General features: G+C 32.3%; 1 protein-coding gene across 1 annotated transcript in view; it reads left to right on the top strand.

Annotated features, from left to right (window-relative positions):
• LOC124013867 (cGMP-specific 3',5'-cyclic phosphodiesterase-like) overlaps positions 1-17,274 on the top strand; it is a 78,610-nt gene that overhangs the window by 7,871 nt on the left and 53,465 nt on the right. Inside the window, exon 2 of the mRNA XM_046328419.1 lies at positions 14,918-15,470. Coding sequence (XP_046184375.1) covers positions 14,918-15,470 — 553 coding nt within the window. The remainder of the gene's footprint in view (positions 1-14,917; positions 15,471-17,274) is intronic.

The following is a 17,274-nucleotide window of genomic DNA, read 5'->3' as shown; positions in this document are numbered from 1 at the left end:
ATGTCCTGTTAATGTTGTTAATGTTAATGTTGGTTAATGTCTTGTTAATGTTGTTAATGTTGTTAATGTTGGTTAATGTCTTGTTAATGTCTTGTTAATGTCCTGTTAATGTCCTGTTGGTTGTAATGTTGGTTAATGTCTTGTTAATGTTGGTTAATGTCCTGTTAATGTTGGTTAATGTCTTGTTAATGTTGTTAATGTCCTGTTAATGTTGGTTAATGTCTGTTAATGTTGGTTAATGTCTGTTAATGTTGGTTAATGTCTTGTTAATGTTGGTTAATGTCCTGTTAATGTTGGTTAATGTCTTGTTAATGTTGGTTAATGTCTTGTTAATGTTGGTTAATGTCTTGTTAATGTTGGTTAATGTCTTGTTAATGTTGGTTAATGTCTTGTTAATGTTGGTTAATGTCTTGTTAATGTTGGTTAATGTCTGTTAATGTTGGTTAATGTCTTGTTAATGTTGGTTAATGTCTTGTTAATGTTGGTTAATGTCCTGTTAATGTTGGTTAATGTCCTGTTAATGTTGGTTAATGTCTTGTTAATGTTGGTTAATGTCTTGTTAATGTTGGTTAATGTCCTTGTTAATGTTGGTTAATGTCTTGTTAATGTTGGTTAATGTCTTGTTAATGTTGGTTAATGTCTTGTTATTGTTGGTTAATGTTGTTAATGTCTTGTTAATGTCCTGTTAATGTCTTGTTAATGTTGGTTAATGTCCTGTTAATGTTGGTTAATGTCTTGTTAATGTTGGTTAATGTCCTGTTAATGTTGGTTAATGTCTTGTTAATGTTGGTTAATGTCTTGTTAATGTTGGTTAATGTCTTGTTAATGTTGGTTAATGTCCTGTTAATGTTGGTTAATGTCCTGTTAATGTTGGTTAATGTCTTGGTTAATGTCTTGTTAATGTTGGTTAATGTCTTGTTAATGTTGGTTAATGTCTTGTTAATGTTGGTTAATGTCTGTTAATGTTGGTTAATGTCTTGTTAATGTTGGTTAATGTCTTGTTAATGTTGGTTAATGTCTTGTTAATGTTGGTTAATGTCTTGTTAATGTTGGTTAATGTCTTGTTAATGTTGGTTAATGTCCTGTTAATGTTGGTTAATGTTAATGTCTTGTTAATGTTGTTAATGTTTGTTAATGTTGGTTAATGTCTTTAATGTTGGTTAATGTCCTGTTAATGTTGGTTAATGTCCTTGTTAATGTTGTTAATGTCTTGTTAATGTTGGTTAATGTTAATGTTGGTTAATGTCCTGTTAATGTTGGTTAATGTTTGTTAATGTTGGTTAATGTCTTGTTAATGTTGGTTAATGTCTTGTTAATGTTGGTTAATGTTGTTAATGTTGGTTAATGTCTTGTTAATGTTGGTTAATGTCTTGTTAATGTTGGTTAATGTCTTGTTAATGTTGGTTAATGTCTTGTTAATGTTGGTTAATGTCTTGTTAATGTTGTTAATGTCTTGTTAATGTTGGTTAATGTCCTGTTAATGTTGGTTAATGTCCTGTTAATGTTGGTTAATGTCTTGTTAATGTTGGTTAATGTCTTGTTAATGTTGGTTAATGTCCTGTTAATGTTGTTAATGTTGGTTAATGTCCTGTTAATGTCCTGTTAATGTTGGTTAATGTCCTGTTAATGTTGGTTAATGTCCTGTTAATGTTGGTTAATGTCTTGTTAATGTTGGTTAATGTCTTGTTAATGTCCTGTTAATGTTGGTTAATGTCTTGTTAATGTTGGTTAATGTCTGTTAATGTTGGTTAATGTCCTGTTAATGTTGGTTAATGTCCTGTTAATGTTGGTTAATGTCCTGTTAATGTTGGTTAATGTCTTGTTAATGTTGGTTAATGTCCTTGTTAATGTTGGTTAATGTCCTGTTAATGTTGTTAATGTCTTGGTTAATGTTGGTTAATGTCTTGTTAATGTTGGTTAATGTCCTGTTAATGTTGGTTAATGTCTTGTTAATGTTGGTTAATGTCCTGTTAATGTTGGTTAATGTCTGTTAATGTTGGTTAATGTTGTTAATGTTGGTTAATGTCTGTTAATGTTGGTTAATGTTGTTAATGTTGGTTAATGTCCTGTTAATGTTGTTAATGTTGGTTAATGTCTTGTTAATGTTGGTTAATGTCTTGTTAATGTTGTTAATGTTAATGGTTAATGTCCTGTTAATGTTGGTTAATGTCCTGTTAATGTTGGTTAATGTCTTGTTAATGTTGGTTAATGTCTGTTAATGTTGGTTAATGTCTTGTTAATGTTGGTTAATGTCCTGTTAATGTTGTTAATGTAATGTTGGTTAATGTCTTGTTAATGTTGGTTAATGTCCTGTTAATGTTGGTTAATGTCTTGTTAATGTTGGTTAATGTCTTGTTAATGTTGGTTAATGTCTTGTTAATGTTGGTTAATGTCTTGTTAATGTTGGTTAATGTCTTGTTAATGTTGGTTAATGTTGGTTAATGTCCTGTTAATGTCCTGTTAATGTTGGTTAATGTCCTGTTAATGTTGGTTAATGTCCTGTTAATGTTGGTTAATGTCTTGTTAATGTTGGTTAATGTCTTGTTAATGTTGGTTAATGTCCTGTTAATGTTGGTTAATGTCCTGTTAATGTTGGTTAATGTCTTGTTAATGTTGGTTAATGTCCTGTTAATGTTGTTAATGTCCTGTTAATGTTGGTTAATGTCCTGTTAATGTCCTGTTAATGTTGGTTAATGTCCTGTTAATGTCCTGTTAATGTTGGTTAATGTCCTATTAATGTTGGTTAATGTCTTGTTAATGTTGGTTAATGTCTTGTTAATGTTGGTTAATGTCCTGTTAATGTTGGTTAATGTCCTGTTAATGTTGGTTAATGTCTTGTTAATGTTGGTTAATGTCTTGTTAATGTTGGTTAATGTCTTGTTAATGTTGGTTAATGTCTTGTTAATGTTGGTTAATGTCTTGTTAATGTTGGTTAATGTCTTGTTAATGTTGTCTTGTTAATGTTGGTTAATGTCCTGTTAATGTTGGTTAATGTCCTGTTAATGTTGTTAATGTGTTAATGTTGGTTAATGTTAATGTCTTGTTAATGTTGGTTAATGTCTTGTTAATGTTGGTTAATGTCTTGTTAATGTTGGTTAATGTCTGTTAATGTTGGTTAATGTTGTTAATGTTGGTTAATGTTGGTTAATGTCCTGTTAATGTCCTGTTAATGTTGGTTAATGTCCTGTTAATGTTGGTTAATGTCCTGTTAATGTCTTGTTAATGTTGGTTAATGTCCTGTTAATGTTGGTTAATGTCCTGTTAATGTTGGTTAATGTCTTGTTAATGTTGTTAATGTCTTGTTTGGTTAATGTCCTGTTAATGTTGGTTAATGTCCTGTTAATGTTGGTTAATGTCCTGTTAATGTCCTGTTAATGTCTTGGTAATGTTGGTTAATGTCTTGTTAATGTTGGTTAATGTCCTGTTAATGTTGGTTAATGTCCTGTTAATGTTGGTTAATGTCTTGTTAATGTTGGTTAATGTCTTGTTAATGTTGGTTAATGTCCTGTTAATGTTGGTTAATGTCCTGTTAATGTTGGTTAATGTCTTGTTAATGTTGGTTAATGTCCTGTTAATGTTGGTTAATGTCCTGTTAATGTTGGTTAATGTCTTGTTAATGTTGGTTAATGTCTTGTTAATGTTGGTTAATGTCTTGTTAATGTTGGTTAATGTCCTGTTAATGTTGGTTAATGTTGTTAATGTTGTTACCGTTAATGTCCTGTTAATGTTGGTTAATGTCTTGTTAATGTTGGTTAATGTCTTGTTAATGTTCGGTTAATGTTGGTTAATGTCCTGTTAATGTCCTGTTAATGTTGGTTAATGTCCTGTTAATGTCCTGTTAATGTTGGTTAATGTCCTGTTAATGTCCTGTTAATGTTGGTTAATGTCCTGTTAATGTTGGTTAATGTCTTGTTAATGTTGGTTAATGTCTGTTAATGTTGGTTAATGTCCTGTTAATGTTGGTTAATGTCTGTTAATGTTGGTTAATGTCTTGTTAATGTTGGTTAATGTCTTGTTAATGTTGGTTAATGTCCTGTTAATGTTGGTTAATGTCTTGTTAATGTTGGTTAATGTCTTGTTAATGTTGGTTAATGTCCTGTTAATGTTGGTTAATGTCCTGTTAATGTTGGTTAATGTCTTGTTAATGTTGGTTAATGTCTTGTTAATGTTGGTTAATGTCTGTTAATGTTGGTTAATGTCTTGTTAATGTTGGTTAATGTCTTGTTAATGGTTAATGTCTGTTAATGTTGGTTAATGTTGGTTAATGTCCTGTTAATGTTGGTTAATGTTGGTTAATGTTGGTTAATGTCCTGTTAATGTTGGTTAATGTCTTGTTAATGTTGGTTAATGTCCTGTTAATGTTGGTTAATGTCCTGTTAATGTTGGTTAATGTCCTGTTAATGTTGGTTAATGTCCTGTTAATGTTGGTTAATGTCTTGTTAATGTTGGTTAATGTCTTGTTAATGTTGGTTAATGTCCTGTTAATGTAATGTCCTGTTAATGTCCTGTTAATGTTGGTTAATGTCTTGTTAATGTTGGTTAATGTCTTGTTAATGTTGGTTAATGTCCTGTTAATGTTGGTTAATGTCTTGTTAATGTTGGTTAATGTCCTGTTAATGTAATGTCCTGTTAATGTTTGTTAATGTCCTGTTAATGTTGGTTAATGTCCTGTTAATGTTGGTTAATGTCTGTTAATGTTGGTTAATGTCCTTGTTAATGTTGGTTAATGTCCTGTTAATGTTGGTTAATGTCCTGTTAATGTTGGTTAATGTCCTGTTAATGTTGGTTAATGTCTTGTTAATGTTGGTTAATGTCCTGTTAATGTTGGTTAATGTCTTGTTTGGTTAATGTCTTGTTAATGTTGGTTAATGTCCTGTTAATGTTAATTGGTTAATGTCTTGTTAATGTTGGTTAATGTCTTGTTAATGTTGGTTAATGTCTTGTTAATGTTGGTTAATGTCTTGTTAATGTTGGTTAATGTCTTGTTAATGTTGGTTAATGTCTTGTTAATGTCTTGTTAATGTTGGTTAATGTCTGTTAATGTTGTTAATGTTAATGTTGGTTAATGTCCTGTTAATGTTAATGTCTTGTTAATGTTGGTTAATGTCCTGTTAATGTTGGTTAATGTTGGTTAATGTTGGTTAATGTTGTTAATGTCTTGTTAATGTTTGTTAATGTTGGTTAATGTCTTGTTAATGTTGGTTAATGTCCTGTTAATGTTGGTTAATGTTAATGTTGGTTAATGTCTTGTTAATGTTGGTTAATGTCCTGTTAATGTTGTTAATGTTGTTAATGTTCCTGTTAATGTTGGTTAATGTCTTGTTAATGTTGGTTAATGTCTTGTTAATGTTGGTTAATGTCCTGTTAATGTTGGTTAATGTCTTGTTAATGTTGTTAATGTCCTGTTAATGTTGGTTAATGTCTTGTTAATGTTCTTGTTAATGTTGGTTAATGTCTTGTTAATGTTGGTTAATGTCTTGTTAATGTTGGTTAATGTCTTGTTAATGTTGGTTAATGTCTGTTAATGTTGTTAATGTCTTGTTAATGTTGGTTAATGTCCTGTTAATGTTGGTTAATGTCCTGTTAATGTTGGTTAATGTCTTGTTAATGTTGGTTAATGTCTTGTTAATGTTGGTTAATGTCTTGTTAATGTCCTGTTAATGTTGTTAATGTTGGTTAATGTCTTGTTAATGTTGGTTAATGTCTTGTTAATGTTGGTTAATGTCCTGTTAATGTTGGTTAATGTCTTGTTAATGTTGGTTAATGTCTTGTTAATGTTGGTTAATGTCCTGTTAATGTTGGTTAATGTCCTGTTAATGTTGGTTAATGTCTTGTTAATGTTGGTTAATGTCTTGTTAATGTTGGTTAATGTCTTGTTAATGTTGGTTAATGTCTTGTTAATGTTGGTTAATGTCTTGTTAATGTTGGTTAATGTCTTGTTAATGTTGGTTAATGTCCTGTTAATGTTGGTTAATGTCTTGTTAATGTTGGTTAATGTCTTGTTAATGTTGGTTAATGTCTTGTTAATGTTGGTTAATGTCCTGTTAATGTCCTGTTAATGTTGGTTAATGTCCTGTTAATGTTGGTTAATGTCTTGTTAATGTTGGTTAATGTCCTGTTAATGTTGGTTAATGTCTTGTTAATGTTGGTTAATGTCTTGTTAATGTTGGTTAATGTCTTGTTAATGTTGGTTAATGTCTTGTTAATGTTGGTTAATGTCTTGTTAATGTTGGTTAATGTTGGTTAATGTCCTGTTAATGTTGGTTAATGTCTTGTTAATGTTGTTAATGTTGGTTAATGTCTTGTTAATGTTGGTTAATGTCTTGTTAATGTTGTTAATGTTGGTTAATGTCCTGTTAATGTTGTTAATGTTGGTTAATGTCCTGTTAATGTTGTTAATGTCTTTAATGTTGGTTAATGTCCTGTTAATGTTAATGTCCTGTTAATGTTGTTAATGTTGGTTAATGTCCTGTTAATGTTGGTTAATGTCTTGTTAATGTTGGTTAATGTCTTGTTAATGTTGGTTAATGTCCTGTTAATGTTGGTTAATGTCTTGTTAATGTTGGTTAATGTCCTGTTAATGTTAATGTTGGTTAATGTCCTGTTAATGTTGGTTAATGTCCTTGTTAATGTTGTTAATGTTGGTTAATGTCTTGTTAATGTTGGTTAATGTCCTGTTAATGTTGGTTAATGTCTTGTTAATGTTGGTTAATGTCCTGTTAATGTTGGTTAATGTCTTGTTAATGTTGTTAATGTCTTGTTAATGGTTAATGTCTGTTAATGTTGTTAATGTTAATGGTTAATGTCCTGTTAATGTTGGTTAATGTCTTGTTAATGTTGGTTAATGTCCTGTTAATGTTGGTTAATGTCTTGTTAATGTTGGTTAATGTCTTGTTAATGTTGGTTAATGTCTTGTTAATGTTGGTTAATGTCTTGTTAATGTTGGTTAATGTCTTGTTAATGTTGGTTAATGTCTTGTTAATGTTGGTTAATGTCCTGTTAATGTTGGTTAATGTCCTGTTAATGTTGGTTAATGTCTTGTTAATGTTGGTTAATGTCTTGTTAATGTCTTGTTAATGTCCTGTTAATGTCTTGTTAATGTTGTTAATGTTTGGTTAATGTCCTGTTAATGTTGGTTAATGTCCTTGTTAATGTTGGTTAATGTCTTGTTAATGTTGGTTAATGTCCTTGTTAATGTTGGTTAATGTCTTGTTAATGTTGGTTAATGTCTTGTTAATGTTGGTTAATGTCCTGTTAATGTTGGTTAATGTTGTTAATGTTGGTTAATGTCCTGTTAATGTTGGTTAATGTCTTGTTAATGTTGGTTAATGTCTTGTTAATGTTGGTTAATGTCCTGTTAATGTTGGTTAATGTCCTGTTAATGTTGGTTAATGTCTTGTTAATGTTGGTTAATGTCCTGTTAATGTTGTTAATTGGTTAATGTCCTGTTAATGTTGGTTAATGTCTTGTTAATGTTGGTTAATGTCTTGTTAATGTTGGTTAATGTCCTGTTAATGTTGGTTAATGTCTTGTTAATGTTGGTTAATGTCTTGTTAATGTTGGTTAATGTCCTGTTAATGTTGGTTAATGTCTTGTTAATGTTGGTTAATGTCTTGTTAATGTTGTTAATGTCTTGTTAATGTTTGTTAATGTCTGTTAATGTTGGTTAATGTTAATGTTGTTAATGTCTTGTTAATGTTGGTTAATGTCTTGTTAATGTCTTGTTAATGTTGGTTAATGTCCTGTTAATGTTGGTTAATGTTGGTTAATGTTAATGTCCTGTTAATGTTGGTTAATGTCCTGTTAATGTTGGTTAATGTCTTGTTAATGTTAATGTTGGTTAATGTCTTGTTAATGTTGGTTAATGTCTTGTTAATGTTGGTTAATGTCCTGTTAATGTTGTTTGGTTAATGTAATGTCCTGTTAATGTTGGTTAATGTCTTGTTAATGTTGGTTAATGTTGGTTAATGTCCTGTTAATGTTGGTTAATGTCTTGTTAATGTTGGTTAATGTCTTGTTAATGTTGGTTAATGTCCTGTTAATGTTGGTTAATTAATGTTGGTTAATGTCTTGTTAATGTTGGTTAATGTCCTGTTAATGTTGGTTAATGTCCTGTTAATGTTGGTTAATGTCTTGTTAATGTTGGTTAATGTTAATGTTGGTTAATGTCTTGTTAATGTTGGTTAATGTCTTGTTAATGTTGGTTAATGTCTTGTTAATGTTGGTTAATGTCCTGTTAATGTTGGTTAATGTTAATGTTGGTTAATGTCCTGTTAATGTTGTTAATGTCTTGTTAATGTTGGTTAATGTCTTGTTAATGTTGGTTAATGTCCTGTTAATGTTGTTAATGTCTTGTGTGGTTAATGTTGTTAATGTTGGTTAATGTCCTGTTAATGTTGGTTAATGTCTTGTTAATGTTGGTTAATGTCCTGTTAATGTTGGTTAATGTTTGGTTAATGTCTTGTTAATGTTGGTTAATGTCCTGTTAATGTTGGTTAATGTCTTGTTAATGTTGGTTAATGTCCTGTTAATGTTGGTTAATGTCTTGTTAATGTCTTGTTAATGTTGGTTAATGTCTTGTTAATGTTGGTTAATGTCCTGTTAATGTTGGTTAATGTCCTGTTAATGTTGGTTAATGTCTTGTTTGTTAATGTTGTTAATGTGTAATGTTGGTTAATGTCTTGTTAATGTTGGTTAATGTCCTGTTAATGTTGGTTAATGTCTGTTAATGTTGTTAATGTTGGTTAATGTCTTGTTAATGTTGGTTAATGTCCTGTTAATGTTGGTTAATGTCTTGTTAATGTTGGTTAATGTCCTGTTAATGTTGGTTAATGTCTTGTTAATGTTGGTTAATGTCTTGTTAATGTTGGTTAATGTCTTGTTAATGTTTGTTAATGTCCTTGTTAATGTTGGTTAATGTCTTGTTAATGTTGGTTAATGTCTTGTTAATGTTGGTTAATGTCTTGTTAATGTTGGTTAATGTCTTGTTAATGTTGGTTAATGTCTGTTGGTTAATGTTAATGTTGGTTAATGTCTTGTTAATGTTGGTTAATGTCCTGTTAATGTTGGTTAATGTCCTGTTAATGTTGGTTAATGTCTTGTTAATGTTGGTTAATGTCTTGTTAATGTTGGTTAATGTCCTGTTAATGTTGGTTAATGTCTTGTTAATGTTGGTTAATGTCTTGTTAATGTTGGTTAATGTCTTGTTAATGTTGGTTAATGTCCTGTTAATGTTGGTTAATGTCTTGTTAATGTTGGTTAATGTCTGTTAATGTTGGTTAATGTCTTGTTAATGTTGGTTAATGTCTTGTTAATGTTGGTTAATGTCCTGTTAATGTTGGTTAATGTTTGTTAATGTCCTGTTAATGTCCTGTTAATGTTGGTTAATGTCTTGTTAATGTTGGTTAATGTCCTGTTAATGTTGGTTAATGTCTTGTTAATGTTGGTTAATGTCTTGTTAATGTTGGTTAATGTCCTGTTAATGTTGGTTAATGTCCTGTTAATGTTGGTTAATGTCCTGTTAATGTTGGTTAATGTCTTGTTAATGTTGGTTAATGTCCTGTTAATGTTGGTTAATGTCCTGTTAATGTTGGTTAATGTCTTGTTAATGTTGGTTAATGTCTTGTTAATGTTGGTTAATGTCCTGTTAATGTTGGTTAATGTCTTGTTAATGTTGGTTAATGTCTTGTTAATGTTGGTTAATGTCCTGTTAATGTTGGTTAATGTCCTGTTAATGTTGGTTAATGTCTTGTTAATGTTGGTTAATGTCTTGTTAATGTTGGTTAATGTCCTGTTAATGTTGGTTAATGTCTTGTTAATGTTGGTTTGTCCTGTTAATGTTGTTAATGTCTTGTTAATGTTGGTTAATGTCTTGTTAATGTTGGTTAATGTCTTGTTAATGTTGGTTAATGTCTTGTTAATGTTGGTTAATGTCTTGTTAATGTTGGTTAATTGTTAATGTTGGTTAATGTCCTTGTTAATGTTGGTTAATGTCCTGTTAATGTTGTTAATGTCCTGTTAATGTTGGTTAATGTCCTGTTAATGTCCTGTTAATGTTGGTTAATGTTGGTTAATGTCTTGTTAATGTTGGTTAATGTCTTGTTAATGTTGGTTAATGTCTTGTTAATGTTGGTTAATGTCTTGTTAATGTTGGTTAATGTCTTGTTAATGTTGGTTAATGTCTTGTTAATGTTGGTTAATGTCTGTTAATGTTGGTTAATGTCTTGTTAATGTTGTTAATGTCTTGTTAATGTTGGTTAATGTCTTGTTAATGTTGGTTAATGTCCTGTTAATGTTGGTTAATGTCCTGTTAATGTTGGTTAATGTCTTGTTAATGTTGGTTAATGTCTTGTTAATGTTGGTTAATGTCTTGTTAATGTTGTTAATGTTTGTTAATTTGGTTAATGTCCTGTTAATGTTAATGTTGGTTAATGTCTTGTTAATGTTGGTTAATGTCTGTTAATGTTGTTAATGTCTTGTTAATGTTGGTTAATGTCCTGTTAATGTTGGTTAATGTCCTGTTAATGTTGGTTAATGTCCTGTTAATGTTGGTTAATGTCTTGTTAATGTTGGTTAATGTCTTGTTAATGTTGGTTAATGTCTTGTTAATGTTGGTTAATGTCTGTTAATTGTTAATGTTGGTTAATGTCTTGTTAATGTTGGTTAATGTCTTGTTAATGTTGGTTAATGTCTTGTTAATGTTGGTTTGTCTTGTTAATGTTCGGTTAATGTTGGTTAATGTCCTGTTAATGTCCTGTTAATGTTGGTTAATGTCCTGTTAATGTTGTTAATGTTGTTAATGTTGGTTAATGTCCTGTTAATGTTGGTTAATGTCTGTTAATGTTGGTTAATGTCTTGTTAATGTTGGTTAATGTCTTGTTAATGTCTTGTTAATGTTAATGTTGTTAATGTCCTGTTAATGTTGGTTAATGTCTTGTTAATGTTGGTTAATGTCCTGTTAATGTTGGTTAATGTCTTGTTAATGTTGGTTAATGTCTTGTTAATGTTGGTTAATGTCCTGTTAATGTTGGTTAATGTCCTGTTAATGTTGGTTAATGTCCTGTTAATGTTGGTTAATGTCTTGTTAATGTTGGTTAATGTCCTGTTAATGTTGGTTAATGTCTTGTTAATGTTGGTTAATGTCTGTTAATGTTGGTTAATGTCTTGTTAATGTTGGTTAATGTCTTGTTAATGTTGGTTAATGTTGTTAATGTTGGTTAATGTCTTGTTAATGTTGGTTAATGTCTTGTTAATGTTGGTTAATGTCTTGTTAATGTTGGTTAATGTCTTGTTAATGTCTTGTTAATGTCTTGTTAATGTTGTTAATGTCTTGTTAATGTCCTGTTAATGTTGTTAATGTCTTGTTAATGTTGTTAATGTCTTGTTAATGTTGGTTAATGTCTTGTTAATGTTGTTAATGTTGGTTAATGTCTTGTTAATGTTGGTTAATGTCCTGTTAATGTTGGTTAATGTCTTGTTAATGTTGTTAATGTCTTGTTAATGTGGTTTGTTAATGTTGGTTAATGTTTGTTAATGTTGGTTAATGTCCTGTTAATGTTAATGTTGGTTAATGTCTTGTTAATGTTGGTTAATGTCCTGTTAATGTTGGTTAATGTCTGTTAATGTTGGTTAATGTCCTGTTAATGTTGGTTAATGTCCTTGTTAATGTTGGTTAATGTCTTGTTAATGTTGGTTAATGTCTTGTTAATGTTGGTTAATGTCTTGTTAATGTTGGTTAATGTCTGTTAATGTTGGTTAATGTCTTGTTAATGTTGGTTAATGTCTTGTTAATGTTGGTTAATGTCTTGTTAATGTTGGTTAATGTCCTGTTAATGTTGGTTAATGTCTTGTTAATGTTGTTAATGTCTTGTTAATGTTGGTTAATGTCTGTTAATGTTGGTTAATGTCCTGTTAATGTTGGTTAATGTCTTGTTAATGTTGGTTAATGTCTTGTTAATGTTTGTTAATGTCCTGTTAATGTTGGTTAATGTCCTGTTAATGTTGGTTAATGTCTGTTAATGTTGGTTAATGTCTTGTTAATGTTGGTTAATGTCTTGTTAATGTTGGTTAATGTCCTGTTAATGTTGGTTAATGTCTTGTTAATGTTGGTTAATGTCCTGTTAATGTTGGTTAATGTTGGTTAATGTCCTGTTAATGTCCTGTTAATGTTGGGTAATGTCCTGTTAATGTTGGTTAATGTCCTGTTAATGTTGGTTAATGTCCTGTTAATGTTGGTTAATGTCTTGTTAATGTTGGTTAATGTCCTGTTAATGTTGGTTAATGTCCTGTTAATGTTGGTTAATGTTAATGTTGGTTAATGTCTTGTTAATGTTGGTTAATGTCCTGTTAATGTTAATGTCCTGTTAATGTTGGTTAATGTTAATGTTGGTTAATGTTGGTTAATGTCTTGTTAATGTTGGTTAATGTTGTTAATGTTGGTTAATGTCCTTGTTAATGTTGGTTAATGTCCTGTTAATGTTGGTTAATGTCCTGTTAATGTTGGTTAATGTCCTGTTAATGTTGGTTAATGTCTTGTTAATGTTGGTTAATGTGTTAATGTCTTGTTAATGTTGGTTAATGTCTTGTTAATGTTGGTTAATGTCTTGTTAATGTTGTTAATGTCCTGTTAATGTTGGTTAATGTCTGTTAATGTTAATGTTGTTAATGTTGGTTAATGTCCTGTTAATGTTGGTTAATGTCCTGTTAATGTTGGTTAATGTCTTGTTAATGTTGGTTAATGTCCTGTTAATGTTGGTTAATGTCTTGTTAATGTTGGTTAATGTCTTGTTAATGTTGGTTAATGTCTTGTTAATGTTGGTTAATGTCCTGTTAATGTTGGTTAATGTCCTGTTAATGTTGGTTAATGTCCTGTTGATGTTGGTTAATGTCTTGTTGATGTCCTGTTAATGTTGGGTAATGTCCTGTTAATGTTGGGTAATGTCCTGTTAATGTTGGTTAATGTCTTGTTAATGTTGGTTAATGTCCTGTTAATGTTGGTTAATGTCTTGTTAATGTTGGTTAATGTCTTGTTAATGTTGGTTAATGTCCTTGTTAATGTTGGTTAATGTCCTGTTAATGTTGGTTAATGTCCTGGTTAATGTTGGTTAATGTCCTGTTAATGTTGGGTAATGTCCTGTTAATGTTGGTTAATGTCCTGTTAATGTTGGTTAATGTCCTGTTAATGTTGGTTAATGTCTTGTTAATGTTGGTTAATGTCCTGTTAATGTTGGTTAATGTCTTGTTAATGTTGGTTAATGTCCTGTTAATGTCCTGTTAATGTTGGTTAATGTCTGTTAATGTTGGTTAATGTCCTGTTAATGTTGGTTAATGTCTTGTTAATGTTGGTTAATGTCCTGTTAATGTTGGTTAATGTCTTGTTAATGTTGGTTAATGTCTTGTTAATGTTGGTTAATGTTGTTAATGTTGGTTAATGTCCTGTTAATGTCCTGTTAATGTTGGTTAATGTCCTGTTAATGTTGGTTAATGTCCTGTTAATGTTGGTTAATGTCCTGTTAATGTTGGTTAATGTCTTGTTAATGTTGGTTAATGTCTTGTTAATGTTGGTTAATGTCCTGTTAATGTTGGTTAATGTCCTGTTAATGTCCTGTTAATGTCTTGTTAATGTTGGTTAATGTCTTGTTAATGTTGGTTAATGTCCTGTTAATGTTGGTTAATGTCCTGTTAATGTTGGTTAATGTCCTGTTAATGTTGGTTAATGTCTTGTTAATGTTGGTTAATGTCTTGTTAATGTTGGTTAATGTCCTGTTAATGTCCTGTTAATGTTGGTTAATGTCCTGTTAATGTCCTGTTAATGTTGGTTAATGTCCTGTTAATGTTGGTTCCTGTTAATGTTGGTTAATGTCTTGTTAATGTTGGTTAATGTCCTGTTAATGTTTGGTTAATGTCCTGTTAATGTTGGTTAATGTCCTGTTAATGTTGGTTAATGTCCTGTTAATGTTGGTTAATGTCCTGTTAATGTTGGTTAATGTCTTGTTAATGTTGGTTAATGTCCTGTTAATGTTGGTTAATGTCCTGTTAATGTTGGTTAATGTCTTGTTAATGTTTGTCCTGTTAATGTCCTGTTAATGTTGGTTAATGTTAATGTTGGTTAATGTCCTGTTAATGTTGTTAATGTTGTTAATGTTTAATGTCCTGTTAATGTTGGTTAATGTCTTGTTAATGTTGGTTAATGTCTTGTTAATGTTGGTTAATGTCTGTTAATGTTGTTAATGTTGGTTAATGTCCTGTTAATGTCCTGTTAATGTTGGTTAATGTCCTGTTAATGTCCTGTTAATGTTGGTTAATGTCCTGTTGATGTTGGTTAATGTCCTGTTAATGTTGGTTAATGTCTTGTTGATGTCTTGTTAAAGTTGGTTAATGTCTTGTTGATGTTGGTTAATGTCCTGTTAATGTTTGTTAATGTCCTGTTAATGTTTGTTTGTTAATGTCTTGTTAATGTTGGTTAATGTCCTGTTAATGTTTGTTAATGTCCTGTTAATGTTGGTTAATGTCCTGTTAATGTTGGTTAATGTCCTGTTAATGTTTGTTAATGTCTTGTTAATGTTGGTTAATGTCCTGTTAATGTCCTATTAATGTATTGTTAATGTTGGTTAATGTCCTGTTAATGTCCTGTAAATGTTGTGTTAATGTCTTGTTAATGATTTATGATTTGTTGTGTTAATATTAGGTTCATGTTATGTTCATGTTGTAGTAATGTTGTGTTAATATCGTGTTAATGTTGTGCTAATGTTGTGTTAATGTTGTGTTAATGTTGTGTTAATGTCATATAATAATCTAATCAAATAGACCAATTCCTCAGAGACTGTAAATGTACTAAATGGTCTTGTTGTACAATGTATATTATTGTTTTAATGTCTTAAAATGGCCCTATAACCTCCTTTGTGTTGTGTATTTGCAGGGAGATGGTGAATGCATGGTTTGCTGAGCGAGTCCATTCCGTCCAGCCCTCCTCCTCCTCTTCCTCCTCCTCGTCATCCTCCAAAGAAACCCTTCTACCCCAGAGACCCACCCAGCCCTCAGACAGCCCCTGCTTAGCCTCCTCCCTGCCCCCTTCCCTGGGCCTGAACGACAGGCGTTCCCCTTCCCCAGCCCCGCCCCACAGCCCCGCTCCCAGCACCCCCACCCGCAAGATCTCTGCATCTGAGTTTGACAGGCCGCTGAGGCCCATCGTGGTCAAGGACGCGGAAGGCTCACTAACCTTCCTCTGCGACACCGAACCCGACCGAGGCGACATCCGGACACCCTTCAGAACCCAGCAGGGAGGGTTCGGGGTTGGTATCCCCACAGGGATGATGGGCGAGGTTGGCAGTGCCCGGGGGTTGGACCGCTGTGCCAGGCTGTTGGAGCTGGTGAGGGATGTGTCGAGTCACCTGGAAGTGACGGCGCTGTGCCACAAGATCTTCCTGCACATCCACGAGCTGATCGCCGCAGACCGCTACTCCCTCTTCCTGGTAGGTAGTGGCACCATGGACGACAATACCCACAGTGCTCTGTTTGTAGCAGAGGAAGAAAGGATGAAATGAGGAAGGATTAGAAAGGCAAAGTGATCATCATTTATGATCAGTACTCTCAAAGTACTAATGCACCGATACGACATTTTTGGCCGATACCGATATCCGATATTTTCCTTGCCCCCCCCCCCCCCCCCAAAAGCGATTACGATAAGCGATATTTACAATTTTAGCGGCCTTTTAAGCATTCTAGTACAGTTAAATAGTTAACACACACACATGGACGCAGCGGTCTAAGGCACTGCACCTCAGTGCACGTGTCACGCCCTGACCTTAGATATCCTTTTTTATTGTATCCATTTGGTTTGGTCAGGGTGTGAGTTGGGGTGGGTATTCTATGTTCTATTATTTGTATTTCTATGTTTGGCAGGGTAGGGTTCTCAATCAGGGACAGCTGTCTATCGTTGTCTCTGATTGAGAACCATACTTAGGTAGCGCTTTTTCCCACCTGTCTTTGTGGGAAGTTGACTTTGTTTATGGCACATAGCCTTTAGCTTCACGGTTTATTTTTGTAGTGTTTATTGTTTTGTTCGGTGTCATTTTCCAAATAAAGAGAACATTTACGCTCATCACGCTGCACCTTGGTACTCTTCTTTTAACGGCCGTGACAGCACAAGGCGTCACTACAGTCCCTGGTTTGAATCCAGGCTGTATCACATCCGGCCGTGATTGGGAGTCCCATAGGGCGGAGCACAATTGGTCCAGTGTCGTCTGGGTTTGGCCGGGGTAGGCAGTCATTGTAAATAAGAACTTGTTCTTAACTGACTTGCCTAGTTAAATAAAAGGTTACACACAAACCATACTGACCAAAAAGAACCAATAAAACTGGCCTTCTTTAGACTAGTCGAGTATCTGGAGCATCAGCATTTGTGGGTTTGATTACAGGCTCAAAATGGCCAGAAACAAAGACCTTTCTTCTGAAACTCGTCAGTCTATTCTTGTTCTGACAAATTAAGGCTATTCCGTGCGAGAAATTGCCAAGAAACTGAAGATCTTGTACAACGCTGTGTACTTCTCCCTTCACAGAACAGCGCAAACTGGCTCTAACGTAGTAATTGAATGTGTTCATACATTTTTTTACATAGTTATTACACATTGATTACACAATCACTCGTATTTCATATGTCACAACGATTCATCGATACATATGCTATGATGCTGGTAAAGTTGTCTCGCGCATCTATAGTTCTGGTCATAAAAAAAGCTAGCTAGCTCATGTATGCAAACAAAGTTCTTCCCCAAAAACATAGCAAAACGACAATCTGTTTCAGTAGCTATAGTTAGCTAGCTAACTAACTATATAGCTAGGTGTCATCATCTAAAATAACGCAAATTTATAAGACAGTTCTTATTTGATTAATGGTGGTCGGACTCATCTATGTGAAGCTAGCCACAAATAAAAGTATGTCATTGATAGTGATGCAAATGAATACAAATAGTAGAATTATGCCATAATTTAAAAGATCATGCTAAACGAGGTTGGAATGTTGTTATGTAAAATCAACAAAAGACACTAATTTGTTAATTTGCCAAAAATTTGTTGAAATCAGACTGGATGTTTTATTCTTTAGAATTGCATTGTTGGCATACTTATTCTACTGTACAGCCTTACCTATGGATTGTGGATCAATGACATGGGGTATCAGTCTACTCAGTGACACCCAGAGAACATTCGCGTCGTAGCTCTTATTGCGGGACTCTGGAACAACTGTGAATTGAGCCACATTTATTGTCAACCTATGTG

The sequence above is a fragment of the Oncorhynchus gorbuscha genome, linkage group LG25 (genome assembly GCF_021184085.1).
Source record: "Oncorhynchus gorbuscha isolate QuinsamMale2020 ecotype Even-year linkage group LG25, OgorEven_v1.0, whole genome shotgun sequence".
Classification (NCBI taxonomy): Eukaryota; Metazoa; Chordata; class Actinopteri; order Salmoniformes; family Salmonidae; genus Oncorhynchus; species Oncorhynchus gorbuscha.
Note: the sequence above shows the minus strand (reverse complement) of the source record. Positions and strands in the feature narration are given on the sequence as shown.